Raw genomic sequence first — 19,029 nt, forward strand, 5'->3', positions numbered from 1 at the left:
CTAAGGTTTATTTATAAATAGAAATTGTATGTATTTCAGGTGAACCCAGGGCTTCATGTATGTACAATAATTATAGTCACTATGCTGTACATGAAGTCTCCAGAAATTATTCATCTTGTGTAATTGAAACTTTATAACCTTTAATCAACATTTTGCAGTTCCCCCAACTCCCAGCCCCTGGCAACCGCCATTCTCTCTCCTTCGATGAGTTTGGCTATTCTAGATTCCTCATGTAGGTGAGATCACACTGCCATTTTTTTTTCTGCACCTGACTTATTTTACTTAGCTAAATGTCCTTCAGGTTCATCCATGTTTTCACAAATGTCAGAATTTCCTTTTTTTTTTTTTTTTGGAAAAGACTGAATAGTACTCTATTGTGTACCTATACACCATATTTTCTTTATCCATTTATGCATCCTGTCACACTGAGGCTGTTTCTGTGTCTGGGCTATTGTGAAATAATGCTGCCATGGACATGGATATGCAGATTCCTCTTCAAGATCCTGATTTTATTACCTTTGGGTGTCTATCCAGTAGTGAGATTGCTGGATCCTAGAATAGTATTTAAAAAAAAAAAAAAACTTTTTTGAGGAAATGCTATGCTTGCTTACTTGTTTCCTTTCTCCCCCCACCCCTACCCCATTTCTTTTGGGAGCTCTTTATCACAGAACAACATCCCCCATCCTTTTTACTTTTTGAGACAGGACCTCACTAGGCTGCTGAGGCTCGCCTGCACCTTACAATCCTGCCTCTGCCTCCTGAGTCACTGCAACTCTAGACATGCACCATTGTGCCCAGCTCAATACCATCTGCCACGATGGCATACCAACTTATGTTATCCTCAATGGTGCACAAGGATTCCCTCTGCTCGACATCCTTGGTATGATATTTTGTCTTTTGTTGTTCCTTTCCTCTGTGTCCTTATTATCTTTTGTCTATTATAGTTATTTTTTTCTCTTTCTGGTAATAGCAATTCTAATAGGTGTTGGGGTGATAGTCTTCATTTTGGTTTATTTTTTTTATCTTTAATTTTTTTTGTGGTGCTGGAGATAAAAACTGGGGTATAACAGATGCCAGGCTAGTGGTCAAACACTGAGCTACACCCCAGCTGGGTCTTTATTCCTAGATATTTATGCAAGCTGGTAATTTAGCTGGCAGTGGGGTGGCTTTTCATCTTTTTTATGTGGATCAAGGAGGCTCCTCCTTCATATCCCTTATATTTCTTAATATTTACAGTAGAGCAGGTAAGTCTCTAAAAATCAGCCCCGCAGAAGAAGAATGAACTCCCATGTCGCTATCTATAAATTTAGAGAGAAAATGGAAAACTGAATTTGCAAAAATTAAGAATTCATAACAAACACGGCCGAGCCAGCAATTGAAGTGTTTAGGAGAATTTATTTCTCATGTATTTTCCCTCCACTCTCCCAGAGGTGTCCCATGGCAACGAGCCTCAGGAGGGCCTCATTCTTCCATCTTCTGTAGGAGATTAAAAAAAAAAAAATGGACACAGGAAATGAGTCAAATTCAATGGGAGGCTGACCATTGCCTTCAGGTGGAGCAGAAAAATGGCATTAAGAAGAGGCTTCGTCTCTCTTTGCACATTGTAAAAAACAAACCAGTCAAGCTACTAGAGATAGGACAAGTCCTCGAAAAGCAAGGAGCTTCCTGGACAGCATCTCCAGTGACAGAGAGAGACAGGGGCAACATGTCTGTCTCCTTGTGTCTCTGGGCTTATTCTCCCAAGAGCCTGGGAATTGGGAGTCTCTGTTGAAATGGTAGCATCCGTGAGTGCATGAGCAGTAGCAGGGGAGGAGGGGACCCACAGGCATCCTCTAAGCTCTCCCCAGGTGTTCTATTGGTCCCCTAGGTCTCAGAGATCTACTCTTACCTGGCCTCCCACATCTCGGCTCTTGGCCCTCAGCTTGTTGACTTGGGACTCGGCAATGTCCGCCCTCTCCTCAGCCTCCTCCAGCTCATGCTGGACCCTCCGGCACCTGGACAGCTGCGTGTTGGCTTGTTCCTCCTGAAGGGGAGATGGAGGTATAAGGTGACGGTGCCTCTCAGTGTGACTCTGGGGCTCCAGGGAGTTTGAGGACCAGGAGGCTGTGGGCCCTGGATTACTTGAAAACATGGAGGAAAGGTGGGCTGAGTTCTCCAGGGCGTGAGGATGAAGCTCCCAGTTCATGGCCATGTACACTGGGCTCACCTTGCAGGTGCTCCAAGCCTCCACCCATGCAGCCCTGAACCCCTTCTCTATGCTATCTCACCCGCAGAGATTTTTAGAGGAGACACAATTCTAAAGTTCTTCTAAGACACCAGAAAGTCTCAGAGACCAATGGCTCAGGTCCCCTTTGTCCTATCATTCTGCCCAGTACCAAGTGACTGGGGCCAGAGCATGGTATGGATTCATTTGAGGGTTATCTAAGGGTTCCTGGCTTAAGTGGCCTCCTAGGTACCCCTCCAACCTTGCCAATCTTGGTAGGACTGCACTAATCCAATGTGTATGATCTCTCCCTTCATTTAACCAATTCAAATATGCTTCTTTGAGGTGAGTCTGGAACTGTCCAGGCTTCTAGGCAGGAAAGAAAAAGGGCAATGGGAGAAGTCATCTGCTTAGACATTTTTCTAGGGGAGAATCCTTTAAATTTTATTCCTCGTAACACTATTTGTGAGAGAAGCTCTGCATGCAATAAGAAGGTTCTGGAACTGGGGTCTGAGCACACTTTTTACTGCCCCATGGCCCCTACTGCCTTACTTCATCATGAATCCTGGCTACCTTAATTAGCCATGCAGGTTTCACCTCTGGGGTCAAGTTAAGGCTGAAGCCCTTGCCAAACTGTAGGGATCCAGAGGAAGGGGCATCTTTGCCAATCCTGGCTCAGTTGCCCAGCTTTGTGCACATGTCAATTAAGTGTAGGAAAATCAATTAAGTGTAGGAAATGCTACATGACAGACTATCTCTTCCACTGGGGGAGTTAATCACAAATTACTTACAAAATCCGAGAAACTCTTGAAGTAAAGCAACCAGTTTAACTTTGTTTAACCTAGAGTGTTCCAAAGTCTATTTCTATAAAAGAAAAAGCTATCCTCCTCCTGTCCCCAGCTTCCTGTCATTCACATCCCCCTGACCTAAAGCCACAGAAGATATTTTGGAAAACACTGGGTTCAGCTCATTCTATTTCTCTCCTGTTGGTTTCACCTCTCTGATAAAGGGGCAGATCCACAAGGATGAGAGGGAGTGGTGGGAGTGGGGGAGGATGAGAAGACTGGAGGAGGTGGGGAAAAGGATGTAGGGTGTGGCGATGATGTGCATTAAGATGAGGTGTCTCAGGGAAGATGGAGGGGGTGGCGGGTGGGCTGGTTAGGGAGAGTTTGGGCCATGCAAGGCCAGTAAAGTGAGTTAAGATGCAACACAATGGACAGAGTGAGTCAGAGTGGGATGGGATGGAGCGAGTTGAGTAAAGGTTGAATGTAGGGGATGGAGGTGACAGTACAATGTAGGGGATGGAGATAAGAAGGCACAGAAGTGGTGGAGGTAGGGAAGGTAAGCCAGGGGAGTGAGAAGAGGTGGCCTATGTTTATACTTGCAAATGCAAACTCAGGTCAGACCCTTTGCGATGATACTAAACAGGTACCTGTTCCCACTAAGGATTTGTGGAGTCATACAGCCAGGTGCGTGGGTATTCCTGGGGATCTCCTATACTCACTGCCTCCTCTGCCTGCCTCTTGTAAGACTTCACTTTGGACTGCAGCTTGTCCACCAGGTCCTGGAGCCGGAGGATATTCTTGCGGTCTTCCTCAGCCTGCAAACAGAATATCTGTGACAGAGTCCCACCAACCTATGGCTTCTATTTATAGGGTGTGGCCCATGCAACATTCACTGAGGTTTTGGAGACTCCACCTGGTAAGTCATTTCCTTGACTTTGCGTTCATATTTGTGGGCCCCCTTCAGAGCTTCTGCTCCCCGCTTCTGCTCAGCGTCCAGCTCGCTTTCCAACTCTCGCACCTGGGTAGGTGAAGAAAATGCAAGTATGAAGTCAGAGCTCCCAGCCTTCTTTCATAGACTCACACCCTCCACTTCATGGTCCCTGCAAACTTTCTTCTATCAGGCTCTGCAAAACTTTTTTTTTTTCCCTTGAAATTGTTCTGTAGGTCTATGCAAGGTTTATGGAACTCAGGTAACTGGGCAGCTGGGATTGGAGGACAGACAAGGTGCCTCACCAGAGATAGGGTGGCCTAGGGCCCTCAGCCAACCCAGAAATCACAGAACCACAGAGGGCAAGAGGGTCCTGATCCTTCCCTCCTTAAGGGATATATGAGAAGGGTAGGTCTAAGCTCCTTTTAATGGAATAGGACAGGAAATAATTGCAAGTAAACTCTTAAGGAATTTGAGAGGAAGTTCTAAATTCCTTGGTGGGTTAACTTTTGTCTACAACTTGTTGTTTTTAGCAAAAATTTTAAAAAATCCTTTCATATTTAAATAAACTGTGTGCCTGGTGACCACATCCTAGGGAGGTTGGTATAAAGAAAGATGGGCTTTCCTGCTGGGAAAAGTTGTTTCCTTTTCTTTTCCTCCTCCTCATCCTCTTTCCCTCCCACTCTTTCATTTCCTGTCTTCCTGGGACAATAGAGATCTCCCAACAACCTCCTTCTAACTTCCTCCTCATAGCCCTTTTCTAAAATGTCAATTGCTAGCACAGCCCATTTAAAAAAAATGACTGAAATAAACCATCACAGGTCTAAAGGGAAAATCAAGCAGTAGAGGAAATGAAGAGAATAGTCAGCAAAGAAACAAAACAAATACAAAAGAAGCTTCCAGATAAAATACAAATAGGATTTTCAGTGTTGGGGGGGCTGGCCAATCTTTTCTGGTGCATTAACATGGAAGAAATACCAATTGCTCTCCTTTTGGGACGGAGTGGGAAATACACCAGAATCACATATTGCATTTAGAAACTTAGAAAAGTTGGGAAGAGAAAGAGACCTGGGAGTGGGAGACAAAGGGAGACTATAGACTACAGGATGGACCATCATTCATCAAAATGAATCATAGTCCAAAATGTAAATTATAATGAAATGTGTATTTTTCTGATTATAAAGTGAGTTTTTCTCATTTAGGTGCATAGATATGAATCTGCATGAAAAACAGAAAATGAGTATTAAAAGACATCATCCCACTATAGATATCAAGGTATTAGCGTATCAAAATGTACTTGTGGCAGGTTGTGGTGGCACACACATGTAGTACCAGTGGCTCAGGAAGCTGAGACAGGAAGATTGTGAGTTCAAAGCCAGCCTCAGCAAAAGTGAGGTGCTAAGCAACTAAGTGAGACCCTGTCTCTCAGTAAAATACAAAATGGGGCTGGGGATGTGGCTCAATGGCTGAGTGCCCATTTGTGTGTGTTGGGGTACAGGGAAAGGTCAAAGAGAATATATAGAAATTTGGCTCACAGGGACTTTTGGAAATAGTCCCGAAGCTATCTTTTCAGTCTATCAGCAGCCACTTTTGTACCAGATAAATTTCTGGATCATGGTTTTGCCTGAGGCAGCTAAACTGGATATCATTTCAAGAGCCAGAATCCTCTCAAAAGAACTTACCCTGGCCTCCAGTTTCTGGATCTGCTTCTTGCCACCCTTCAGGGCCAGCTGTTCAGCCTCATCCAGACGGTGCTGCAGGTCCTTTACTGTCTGTTCCAAGTTCTTCTTCATCCGCTCCAGGTGGGCGCTGGTGTCCTGCTCCTTCTTCAGCTCCTCAGCCATCATGGCGGCCTGGTCAAGTTCACAGGACATATTAGTGTATAATCCACCTACCCATTCCCAGAGCATATGGATGATGCTGTTCAAGTTGGTCTTGTGCATCAGATTGAATTTCCCCTGCCTTACTGAGGCCAGTTAACATGGTCCATTTTGCCTCTTTAATGACTCCAGGAAGCCACCACTAACTGTACTCATAAGGAGATGAAACCTACTTGTCATGCCCTGGCCTGGAAGCCCCCTTTCTCCATTTCAAACAGCATCTAAAAATAGAACAGTGCTTACATCCGTGATGGCCTTCTTGGCCTTCTCTTCTGCATTCCTGGACTCCTGGATGGAGTTCTCCACCTCTGCCTGACACTGAGCCAAGTCAGCCTCCAGTTTTTTCTTGGTATTTATCAGGCTTGTGTTCTACAAGAAAAATGAGATATCAGTGGTGAAGGTTTTATTTGGGCATATGAAACAATCGAAAAGGAGGTGGTCGGGTGGGTTAGTAAATAACTTATAATTATGTTCCATTTCTTGTTTTTCACATGGGTGATCTGTTAGGTATGATTTCAGTTTCAATTGAACAGAAAGTCTTGAAACATATTCAAAACTGAACATCAAAAAAAAAATTGAGTCAATGATAAAGGTGGAATTTTGAATATTTAGGATAGATTAGTCAATAAAAAGCAATGGAACAAGGAAATTGTTGATAGATATAACTACACATCACATGAAAAATAATCCTAATAATCAAAATGTACCTTAGATAGAATTGAAAGGATAATAACAAACTAAAAAATATTTACAACATATATTATGGAAAAAGTATTCTCTTCCTTATGATATAAATAAGATGAATCAATAAAAGGGGCAAGGAGTACAAGTAGGAAAAAACACACAGGAAGAAATACAACATATAATAAAATGATGAAGTGATTCACTTTGCTAGTAATAAATACTAAAATTCCCAATGAAGTATGCTCCAACAATAAAACTGATGATGATTCAAGAAATAACAGGGACTTTTCAGATTTGGTAGAAAAGAGCCCTCACATCGTTTTCTAATTGGAATAAAAATTGAGACAACCTTGTTAAAGAGCAATTTACAATGTATTATGAATATCTTTATTGTTCTGACCCTGAAATTTTATTTCTAGAATTTTATTTACTTCCAGAAATATCAAGACAATAATAATAGTAGATGTATATGAAAATTCAGTTATGAGCACATTTGTAACAATGGTCTTTCTAATCATAAAAATTTTATTGGGAACCATCTAAATTAACCAACCACAGAGGATTGATTAAAGTGCCATATTATAGCACTATAGTAGCCTGTTTTCCAGACATTAAAAACCATATCATATATGTCATGATCATTGTATTGTCTTGAGCAACCAATAAAAAAACCACCATATCATAGATGATTTAAAGAGGTAGAAATAAGTTCATGACACATTATTAAATGAAAGCAATAGGTTACAAAAGATCAAACATAGTTTTATCAAAAATGTGTTTATGATTCACAAGGGCCTAAGAATAAGATACCCTGAAATGTTAACAATATTGTTGATTTTATTTCTTCTGTGTGTCTGCTCATATTTTCTGTTTTATAACACAAGCAACTTCTTAAAACTTTCATAAAAATGGTTATTTTGAAAGAAAATCCTAATATTTTCATATTTCAGCTTAAATGGTATAGGCTAAGCATTTTAATTCAAACACATGAAATCTTGAAATATGTTCAGGATCCAAAATTCAAAACCTCTCACAACCAGTGGAAAATTCCACACTTAACCTTATGTGATAAGTCATTGTCAAAACTCAGGCACCCTAAACAGAATCTATAGAAGTCCCTTCAGGCTATGTGTACCCAGTGAAAATAAAACAAAATGAGTTTCATTTTTAGATTTGGGTCCTATCCCCAATATATCTTATTATGTATATGCCAATCTTCCCCAATCCAAAACAACCTGAAATCAGAAATATGTCTAGTCCCAAGTACTTTTGGATAAGGGCTACTTAATCTGTACTTGCTCTGTGAAGCCTTCCCCAGCTGCTTTATGCAATAATATGATTCCTGCTTGCTCTGAATTCCCTTTAACATGCATGACCTTTTGTCTTTACCTTTGGATAAAAGAAAGCTCAGGAATCTGTCAATCAAGAGTTCAAGTTTACCTGGCAGTTTTAACCACTACTTTGGGAGGAGTAGGGCCTGGGCTCTACTTGCTCCCATGATGAACCTTGAGCAGAGGCACGTGGAGGAGGTAGTGCGGAGATACCTGGGCTTGCAGGAGACCCTACCTGCGCTCCCAGTGGACCTAGAGCCTGGCGCAGGCGGACGCACCTGGGAGTGCAGCAGCTGCACTCGGTCGCTGGCATCCAGCAGTTCTTGTTCCGACAGCCTGCGAGTCCTCTCTGTTTGCTCCAGGGCCACCTTCATCTCCTCCAGCTCTTCCTGCAGGAGACCATTCCTGCGTTCCACGATGGCTAGCTGCTCCTTGAGATCCTCATTGCTCCTTACAGCATCATCCAAATGCAGCTGGGAATCCTACAGGGGAAACCAGGAGTGAAGGCAGAGCCGCAGGGCAGGCTGAGGGAGCGTGGGAGCAGGCGGTGCTCACCTTGAGCTGGCCCTGGACCATGCGCAGGTGTTTCTGGGTCTCCGCCACCTGGCGGTTGGAATGACCCAGCTGGATCTCCATCTCGTTGAGGTCTCCCTCCATCTTCTTCTTCAGCCTCAGGGCGTCATTCCGGCTCCTGATTTCAGCATCCAGCACGCTCTGCATGGCCTCTGTGGCTCGCTGGCTGTTTCTTTTTAGCTGCTCAATTTCTTCATCCTTCTCAGTAACCTTGCGGTCAAGCTCGGATTTTACCTGGCTCAGCTCTAGCTGGACACGCAATATCTTGCTCTCCTCGTGTTCCAAGGAACCCTAATTAGAAAAAAGGAGCAATTGGGAGTGCTGTGGGCATCACCTCTCGAATGGACCTTTCTACCCCTATTGTAGTAAAATGGATATTTTTATACCCATTTCACAGATGAAGGGAACAATATTCAGAGGTTTGAGTATTTGACTTGCCCACAAATATCCCTAATGTTGGGATAAAACTTTATATATTGAGCATCCTTTGGAATTAATAAAAAAAGATGATGGGTTTCTGTTTTAATAATAATCATAATTCAAATAAAAATTCGATGGTGGGTATCTATTTTAATAATAACTATAATTCATTTTCTACAATGACAGGGTAAGTGCTTTTCTGTTATCCTGCGTTCCTTCAAATTTTCCTAGAAACATCATCACCAATTGCCCTGCTCTGGACATGACCTGATCTGGTGTTTAGAGGGGCTTTGGGCTGGTTACACACTCTCTTTGTAGCATCTGTAAAATGGATAAGAATAATATATCTACACTAATCATATGTACACACACGTATAACACACAGGTATAGATACATATATGGATAGATACGCATACACATACGTACCTATACATATGTATATATGATGTACACAAAGGTCTGTTGTGAGAATTAAATGAATTATACAAGTAAAGGAATTAGAACTGTGCCTGGCCCATAATAAATTCCATACATGTTAATCATTATTATGGATCCAGGGCTCATAAATTTGAACTTTACATCTGGCTCTATTTTTGATGATTTAAGATTCTTAATAGCCAACGATGTTGTGCACAACCCTAAGTTAAACATAAAACTGAAGGATTCTGAGCTGGCTTTCAGAATGTTTGCTGATTGATTTTTTTGTTTTGCTTCTTGCAAGGAAGATATTGAGGACACAATGAACACACTTATTTTCCAAAGAGGACATGTGCCAGAGAGGGTACTCGGGAGACCATGCCACAAAGCTTAGCTTTTTCAGTCCCAGGAAGGGATAAATGTTCTTCCCAACAGGGACTCAATGCCTTCTGGCAGGAAGGCACCTCTATGGGTGGACAAGGGCATCCTTTCAGATTCCTGTTTTCCTGAACTTCCCAGTGCCATATTCCAGACAAGGCACTTGCCTCTGCCTCTTCCAAGGCAGCCTGGAGATCGGACTTTTCCTGCTCCACTTGCTTCTTGGTCTTTTCCACTTCCTGGAGGTTCTTGCCAGTTTCTGCAATCTGCTCAGTTAAGTCAGAAATCTCTTCTGCAAAGGACAGGCTTGATTTAGGCTGTTGCAACAGACTCTAGCTTATAGCATAGCTACGCTTTTGCCAGGCAATTTAGGGGTTGGCAGCTCACTCGTGACATTCACATAGAAGAGAATACAGGGAAGCCATTCAGATGAGGTGTCAGTAAGACCAGATGTGTTGTCTCACCTGAGCTATGCAGAGGGGTGAGCAACAAGGATAGAACACTTTAATAAATCCTAAAACTTTACAAAGAATGCAACAGGATCACCGAGAGAGCCAGGAAATGCATAAGCTGGCAGAAGCTTTAGAAAGCACTGGATCTTGGTCTTCTAATTTTATAGGGCAAAAGTCTGAGGTCCTAAGGGTTTTAGCGACATGCACAAAGATGCAAAGCCACTAAGAATCCCTGAAGCGTCTTGTTCTCTAAAAAAAGTGGGCATTGTAACCCATTGTGCCTTCAGTTCTTAAAAATGAAACTAAGCTGCTCCTAAGCTGATCTTGTGCTCATTAAGGCACAGGATCCAAGACTTGGGGCCCATTGAGCAAATGGGATGCATGATGGGAGAGGATTTGGTAGAGTAGTGGGAGGGAGGAGGCTGTGGGCAAATCGGGGAAGGGGATGGCAGGAGGAAAAGAGGAAATATTACACAGCTGGGGCCCCAAGAGAGCTCACCTTGCAGATTTTTGTTCTCCCGCTTCAATGTCTCTAACTGTTCCACCACCTCTTCATAGGCGTTCCTCATCTTGAAGATTTCAGTACTAAGCGACCTGGACTCTTTCTGAGCAGCTTCCAGCTCAGCTTGACTCTCATCCAGTTTTTGCTTCCATTCTGCAAGGACCTGGGAGATGATAAAGGGCCATGTGAGAAGCAGAAGGGGCTGGGGGAGTTGAAAATCTGGTCAAACAAGGGCTATTAGTAATGCCAAGGCTTCCGTCTTTCATCTTTGGGGGTCAAAGAAGAGGAGGGGTCTTGCTCTGGACCACTGGCTACAATCTTTGCTTTTCTGGATTCTTTTATTATTTATTTATTTTGTAGTCCTGGGGATTATGCCCAGGGGTACTCTACTATTGAGCTATATCCCTGCTCTTTTCATTTTTTATTTTGAGAAAGGGTCTTTCTAAATTGCTCAGTGTGGCTTCAAAACTTGCAATCATCCTGCCTCAGCTTCCCAAGTAGCTGGTATCACAGGCATGCACTCTGGTGCCTGATTCTTAAATTCCTGATTCTGCTGGATTCTTAAAGATACAGATTGAGTATCCTTGATTTTAAATTCTTGGGAAAAGAAGTGTTTCAGACTTTAGATTCCTTTGAATTTGGTAATGCTCATGTGTGTATGTGTGTACATAAATTTCACTCTATACATAAATCTCATTTTTATATCTGTATAAAATGAGATCAATTATTGGGGATGAGGCCCAAGTCTATACACAACATTTATTTGTGTTTCATATACAGCTCATACACTTGGCCTGAAGGTAATTTTATACATTTTTAGAACATGTGCATTTTAATTGCAACATATCACATGAGGTCAGTCTGAAATTTTTTCACTTGGGACATTGTATTAATGCTCAAAAATTTTTGGATTTTGGAACCTTTTGGCTATTTGGATTAGGACATTTGGATTACCTGTATTATAATCTCAATATAATCTGAATTAGCTCTGACTAAAACTAAAATTCCCTTCAGAGGGACTGTCACAAAAGTAAAGAGAAACTCAGAGTCCTCCAAACTGAGAATCAATGTTCTAGCTGGGGGCCTTGTCGAATGTGGGTGCATCTCTCACATCCAAATGTGAAAGTCTGTCACTCTGACCACCACCTCCATTAAGAGGTTGGGGAAGGACCTTATCAAAGTTCCTCTGCTTCTTGTCCAGAGTGGCGCAGGCTGTGTTGGCTCGCTCCAGGTCCAGCATTAGGTCATCCACTTCTCCCTGAAGCCTCTGCTTGGTTTTCTCCAAGGAAGCACACTTGGAGTTTGCAGTCTCTGTGTTCTCCTCTGCCTCCTGGAGCCTCTGGGCCAGTTTCTTCCTAAGAGAACCAGATGTTTTTTTTTTTTTCCCCTTGTCTTGGCAAAAGTGGGATATTTCATAATGTAACTTGTCAGGTTGAAAAAGAACTGTCTGGAAGGGGTTGAGCAAGACTTAGCATTTGAGTGGAAAGGATCCAAGTACAGTCATGTATCACATAATGACATGTCACAGAGCACATACAACTGGGGTTCCATGAAATTGTAATGAACCTGAAAAATTCACATCTAGGGACATGGTAGCCATTGTTATATGTAGTGAAATGCATTACTTCGTATGTTTATGGAGATGCTGTTATAAACAAACCTACTGGGCTGCCAGTCATAAAGGTATGATACATGTTTATATACAGTACACAGTACCTGATAGTGATAAAAAAACAATTCTGTTAATGATGTATATTTTTATTATACTATACTTTTTGTGTGTGTGTGGTGCTGGAGATTGAACCTATAGCCTTTGCATGCTAGGCAAGCTCTCTGCCGCTGAGCTACACCCCTAGACCTATTTTATCCTTGTTACTGTTTTTTTTAGACTGTACTGCTTCTACTTATTTTTTTTAAAAAAAGTTTACTGTAAAACAGTACATCCCGTGATGCCATCATTCATCTTGTGTTTACCATGGATCTTGATCATATCAAGAGGACATATTAAGTGATTGGCCTATATCATCTAGGTTTGTGTAAGGAAATCACAGGATGTTTTTACAGTACAGAAATTGCCTCATGATTTGTCTTTGGAACTTATCTCTGTCATTAAGCAACATGATTGTATCTCTGGAATAATCCCAAAATGCTTGGAGACAAAGAAGGTCCCTAAGAAGCTACCGAGGGGGCCAGAAGAAAGAGTTCCCCACAAGAAAGAGGTGACCCCAAGAGGATGGGGAATGGTTATCTGAATGGTTAAGAAACTGTAACAAGAGAGTCTCTCCATGTAGGAAGTCCTCTCTGCCTCTTAGGATGTGTCCAGGGGTCACCTCTCCAATTGTAACCTTAGGGCTCATACTTGGCCTCCTCCAGCTCCTCCGTGCGCTGGATGGCATCCGTCTCATACTTGGTCCTCCACTGGGCAACCTCACTGTTGGCCTTGGACAGCGCCCTCTGCAGCTCGGCTTTGCCTTCCTGCTCCTCCTCATACTGCTCCCGCAGCAGGTCACAGTCATGGCGGGAGGACTGCAGGGCGTGGGCCAGGGCATTCTTGGCCTGGGAATTACAGTGGTGACAAATTGCAAAAAATATATGATTCTTTCCCAGATTAAGGTATTTTTCATTGAAATAGCTTTTCCCTAACTAGGATAATTCCCATACTATCTTCAAAACATTTTGCCATATCAGCATATCACCTGTTTAGTTTTCTTAAGTTTGCTTTTTAATTATATTTGACTATTCCACAACAGCCAGGAGAAAACCATTAACTCTTGGCATAAACAGCAGGTAACCATAAAAACAAATGCAATGGAAATAAAGCAATATTATCGCTGCTTATCTTGGCACTGTCACCTGCTATGACTCTGTGTCTAAAGCCTTCTTTTTATTGCTTGATAAAGTAAATAAGCAAATTCTAAAGATTTGTCCAAATTGAGACCTTTTTCCTGGACGTCATCAGAAGAATTGAAACAGAATTAAAAAGGGAACAATTTTCTCACTACTTGATGCAATGTTATTGAATGCTGCAACCAGGAGAAATCTGAGAGCATCTTTTGGTGTCATCAGGGGGATTTGTCCCTACACTGGGGACTGTGGAAATGGGCTGCACTGTTTCCAGGGCTCCACCTCCTGTCCCAAGCGAGACAGGACATGCCCAGAGGTCTCTTCACTCACTCACTGTCATCTGGATAGGGTGAAAGTTTAACTCAAGATTCTAAATTGGTTGCGAAACACTCTCTAGTGCTACTATCAAAGAAAAGAGTTCTGTTGACCTGGTGCAGTAATTTGTGTATTTTTTTCATCATTTTAAAAAACACAGTATGATATGTCAAGATCATTGTACTGTCATGTGTAACTGATTAAAACAAATAAAAAATAAAATAATTAGTTGAAAAGAAAAAAATTATATTTTCAAAAAAAAAAAAAAACAAAAACCACAAACTGAAAAACGCTACCTGAGAAGGAAAACTTACTGTTGTTGTTTCCTGGCTAAAGGAGAACCTCATTCCTAAAGTAGACCTTCTCATTACTTGTTTGGAATCTGGTTCTCACCATTCCCTGCCCCCCTTTAGTCTACTGAAAACCTTTACTGGGAATAGAAATATGGGAGGTAAGTATAACATTTGTTCTTTTACAGAAGGGAAAAATGGGGGCTTGTAGAAATTTCTAAAAGATTGCTTTTATGACCAGTGCACAGTAACCCCAGCTTTCCATTTATGCAGTTTTGTGGGCTTCTGGATTCCTATTCTAATAATTGAACACACATCATTAGCATTTACTGAACATCTACTATGTGTATTGTCCTACTAGGACTGCACCTACTGAGTGCTACTAGGGTGAGGGAAAATCATTCTGGCTCTTCAGGAGTGAAGGATAGTGGGGAAACATGTATTATAAACACAAGTGTCTAGATTCTGGAATCGAGGATATGAATATCTCAAGGGTATCCCCCAGACCATATAGTCTTTTGGGAGAAAGGGTACTTAGAAGCAGGTGTTATAGGTGTAATGAAGAATAAAGAGGAAGAATTCCAAGGAGCTTGGGTGAATCATTGGGCAGAGGTCAGCAAATCAGCACTGTGATGGTGGGGAGGAGATGCTCCCAGCTGAAGAGGGAAATTTATTTAACCACCCTGTAGAGGATAGAGGTGCCCGGAGATGAGAAAGGAGATCCAATGTCAAGGTACTTAAACTTTAAGGAGCAGGTTCCTACCATATTCAAGGCAGACTTTTTAATGTAGCTCTGCCTTCAACCTGCCTAAGTGAAGTGATTGTGCTCCCCAGCTTCTCAGGTTCTATCTGCTGTGATGTGGCAATTCTCAAAGAGGTGTCCTTACCTTGGTTTCTTCTTCTAGTTGTCTCTTAATCTCCTCCAGCTGCTGAGTGAGGGCCTGCTTGCTTTTGGTCAGTTGTGAAATCAGAGACTCCTTCTCTTCCACTTGGTGGCTCAGCTCCCCTACCAAACAGATGGGACCCCCGCATCAGCAAAGCCGACCACCCTCCCCTGGGGCCTACCCAGACCCCACAGCCCTGACTGTTCTCACCATTCTGGGTCTGCAGTCTTGTCTTCTGCATATTCAGATCATGGATTAGCTGGGTCTGTTGATCATCCTTGGCTTTGATCTCATTAAATTGATCTTCCACAGACCGGCACATTCTTTCCACATTACTCTTGGGGGGTGGTGTGAGAGTGGGAGATAAAGGTCAACACAAATGGCAAAAATGGCTTTCTGGTACTTGATATTGAACTGGACAGTTTGATAATTTGACTTCTTATTAGGTAAAATAATATAACATAGAAAAGATAAAGGTCAGTTTAAAAAATCATCATCGGATCAGAATTGCCTCATTTTTATTTGTGATTGCTGCTTGATGACCAGTAACCTGGAACAGTGGTTTTGGTAAGGACATATTTAATGATTTATATGCAAACTTCTGAGAGGATGTCACTCAAAGAGACTCTGAGATTCTTGGAATATAAGTAATTCTGTTGGTAGGTGAATGGTGTTTGTGAGCCCTGTGTTCATGTGACTCTGCTGAGGGTTTCACTGAATAATATAAACGATTCCCTGAGGTGACTTGGAGGGGTTCACCTTTATAAAGTCTGATTGGCCTATATTTTGGTGAAAATTTTTCAGCAACCTCATGTATAATGCAGACCTCTTTCCTCCTCCTCCCACACCATAAAATGTAAAATAAATTGAGCATAAGCTTTTCCTTAGCCTGGGGAGCATAAGATGGCAGAAAAGACAGGGATATTATATCCCAAAGGAGACCTCCAAGTACTCTGAATCTCTGAGAAGATGACATACACGTGTAAAAAGAATTCCATCAGGGGGAGTTGGAAAGGGGAAGGTAACACACAAGGAGAAAAATCAAAGAATACAATAACTTAAAAAAATATAAAGTAATAGGAAATGCTCCTCCTACTGGATTTGAAAATCAAGAACCGAGAGCAAAAAGCCATTCTGTCAGGAGTGAAGCTGTAAGAAAGGCAGTGTATGGTCAGTGCTCAAGTTTCTTCTAACTCGGCTGACCCTGTAACAAGCTCCAGTCAGGGAATACTATAGTTTGGATGTGGTTTGTCTCCACAGGGTTCATGCACAGAAATCTTGGTGCCCAGTGTGGCAGTTTTGAGAGGTAACATGACCTTTAAAGAGGTAGGGACTAAACCAGGTGTGGTGCTAGATGCCTGTAATCCCAGTAGCTCAGGAGGCTGAGGCAGGAGGATTGCAAGTTCAAAGCTGGCCTCAGCAACTTAACAAGGCCCTGAACAACTTAGCAAGACTCTGTCTCAAAAAATAAACTCCCAAAACAACAACAACAACAAAAAGGGCTGGGAATGTGACTCAGTGGTTGAGCACCCCCTAGATTCAATCCCTGGTGGGTGGAAGGAAGGAAGGGGGGAGGGAGGGAGACAGGGAGAAAGGAAAGAAAACGGTAGGGCCTAGTGGGAGATAATTAGGTCATGAGGAGCCCATCCTCAGAAGGGAGTGATGCTAGTCTTGAGAGATTTAATTAGTTCCCATGAGAATGGATTATTATAAGAAGCCTGGCATCTGAGTGTCTCTTCTGCATGTGCCTCTCACCACTCTAACATATGCTCCTGCCATTGTGATGCCATCTACCATGGGGCTCTTAGCAGTGCTGAGAAGATGCCAATGCTGTGCCCTTGAACCTTCAGAACTGCGAGGCAAATAAAACCCTTTTCTTTATCAAGTGTCCAGTCTCAGGTATTTTGTTATAGGAATGGAAATGGGCTAAGACAGAAAGTGAGGAAGAAATCAAGAGAAATCACAGGGAAGTCTGAACCATACCCTAAACAGGGACAGAAAGAAGCTCCATAGGAACCATCTCCCCCCACCATTTTTTCTTGATGAACACCCTGACCTTCTGGGAATCCCTCTGTGGAAGACCTACACTTCACAGTTGCTTCTTCTAACCCAGCCAAACAGTTACAAGAATAGCTCAGTACACCTTGAAATGAGGACACTCCTGAACAGAGGAGCACACACAGCTGCTCTTTGAGAAAAGCTTTACCTGAAGTCATATGCAGAGGTGGATTACTATGCAGCTGATGAAGTTAAGCTTCAGGGCACTCATCAGCATGGGCCCCAGCGAATTTAGGGAGCTGCAGTAAGTTTCAGGTGGGAAGGGGGAGCCCTCGCCAGCACAGTGTATTTCTTGGAAGGAATCTCTGGCAAATGGTCTAATGAGCCCTCAGAAGAAAGGAACCTGTTTTCTGGTTCTCTAATAATCTGCAATTTTTTTACTCTAAATAAATACTACCTTTCATATCTAATTTTCATAATTTTGCATACAGTTATCCCTCCTTATCTCTGGGTTCCATGTCTTCAGATTTAGCCAACCACAGATTGAAAATATTTTAAAAATTTGCATCCCTACTGAATGTGTATAGTCTTTTATTTTTCTTTTCGTTATTCCCTAAACAACACACTGTAACAACTATTTACACAGCATGTACATTGTGTTAGGTATTATAAGTAATCTAGAGGTAATTTAAAGTGTATTGGAGTTTGTGCATAGGATATAAGCAGATACTGTGCCATTTTTACTTGAGAGACTTGAGCTGTGGATTTGATATCCATGAGGGTCTTGGAATCCAATACCCCATAGACACTGAGGGACAGCAACTTTTTTTTTTTTTTTAAAAGCCCCAACCCTTCCAAGTTTTATGTGCTTTAATTACCATAAAACCTGGATCCACCCATGCTTATGATCATAGGCACAACTTCATATTGACAACGGGGTAAGAAGATGGTGTAGATGCCTATAAATCCCCTATGGTACAATCCATTGATAGGTGAGTTCTAGAACATTCCAGATGGACTGGTGGCTTTCTGTAAGATTCAGGAAGGACCATGCCACTGTGAGGAGTGGTAGATCATTTGGTCAAGCTTGAATGATGCTGTGGTCTGCATGTTTGTGTCCCCCAACTCCCCAATTCGTATGTTAAAACTGAGTTCCCCGTGCAGTGGAGCTGGGAAGTGAGGCCTTCGATGAGGGATTAGGTCTTGAAGTTTTCACCTTCCTAAGGAATTAGTGTCCTTATTAAAGAAGCCATAGCTAGCTCCCTTCCTCTTCTGCCATTGAGGACAGGGTGGTAAGGTACCATCTTTGAAGCACAGAGTGAGCCCTCACTGGACACTGAATTGGCCGGCACCTTGATTTTTGACTTCCCAGTCTCAGAACTGTGAGCAATAAATGTCTGACCCTTAAATAAAGTGTCCTGCCACTTAAATATCTGTTGTTTATAAATTACAGCCCAAATGGAGAAGACACACATCTTAAATGAATTTGAGAAACTGAGAGCAAACAGAAGTGGGGGAGAGGGTCTCAGTACAGAATATGCTGTACTTTTGGAGACATGGCCACGAGACAGGAGAACTTAGACTTAGCTGCCTTACTTGGCCAGTCAGGTACCTTGGACTTGGAGACTGTCTCGATGTTGCTTGCCATGTCATCGATCTCCATCTTTAGCTCACTCTTCTCCTTTTCCAGCTTCTGCTTGACCCTCTGCAGGTTGTCAATTTGCTCCCCGAGTTCGGCCACAGTGTCTGCATGCTTCTTCCTCAGGGTGGCAGCTGTGGCTTCATGCTGCAGGGTGGCCTCCTCCAGGTCCCTGCGCAGTTTCTGGAACTCAGCCTCCCGCTTCTTGTTCATCTCAATCTGGGCTGAAGTGGCTCCACTGGCTTCTTCCAGCCTGTCGCTGATCTCCTCCAGTTCCCTGGCCAGGTCTGAGCGTTGCTTCTCAATCTTGGCTCTGACCGTGTGCTCTGCTTCGATTTCTTCCTCCAGCTCTTCTGTGCGGGCCTAAAAGGGTCAGCATATCAGGAATGTTGTTTTGGGAGGGAACAACTCAATTTTGTGAGGGACTGAGTGATGAGGAATTGGCAGCATGTAGTTAAGAATACATTATAACACTGAGTTAGTGGAACAAAATTGGAAATAACCT

At 42.5% G+C, this 19,029-nt stretch overlaps 1 protein-coding gene across 3 annotated transcripts in view; it reads right to left on the bottom strand.

Annotated features, from left to right (window-relative positions):
* The window catches only part of Myh13 (myosin heavy chain 13), a 62,943-nt gene that overhangs the window by 1,752 nt on the left and 42,162 nt on the right, over positions 1–19,029 (bottom strand). For 2 of the 3 annotated variants that reach the window (XM_078042894.1, XM_078042893.1), the window contains exons 27-40: positions 18,498–18,887; positions 15,098–15,224; positions 14,891–15,009; positions 12,914–13,110; positions 11,726–11,909; positions 10,552–10,717; positions 9,768–9,892; positions 8,367–8,675; positions 8,090–8,293; positions 6,040–6,165; positions 5,599–5,769; positions 3,902–4,006; positions 3,708–3,803; positions 1,889–2,023 (exon numbers count right to left, since the gene is read on the bottom strand). In XM_078042894.1, the coding sequence (XP_077899020.1) occupies positions 1,889–2,023; positions 3,708–3,803; positions 3,902–4,006; positions 5,599–5,769; positions 6,040–6,165; positions 8,090–8,293; positions 8,367–8,675; positions 9,768–9,892; positions 10,552–10,717; positions 11,726–11,909; positions 12,914–13,110; positions 14,891–15,009; positions 15,098–15,224; positions 18,498–18,887 (2,454 nt within the window). Of the gene's footprint in view, positions 1–1,375; positions 1,477–1,888; positions 2,024–3,707; positions 3,804–3,901; positions 4,007–5,598; positions 5,770–6,039; positions 6,166–8,089; positions 8,294–8,366; positions 8,676–9,767; positions 9,893–10,551; positions 10,718–11,725; positions 11,910–12,913; positions 13,111–14,890; positions 15,010–15,097; positions 15,225–18,497; positions 18,888–19,029 lie in introns of those variants that run through there. The other variant, XM_005332875.3, reaches the window with a different exon arrangement.

Source organism: Ictidomys tridecemlineatus, chromosome 3 (genome assembly GCF_052094955.1).
Source record: "Ictidomys tridecemlineatus isolate mIctTri1 chromosome 3, mIctTri1.hap1, whole genome shotgun sequence".
NCBI classification, from domain to species: domain Eukaryota; kingdom Metazoa; phylum Chordata; class Mammalia; order Rodentia; family Sciuridae; genus Ictidomys; species Ictidomys tridecemlineatus.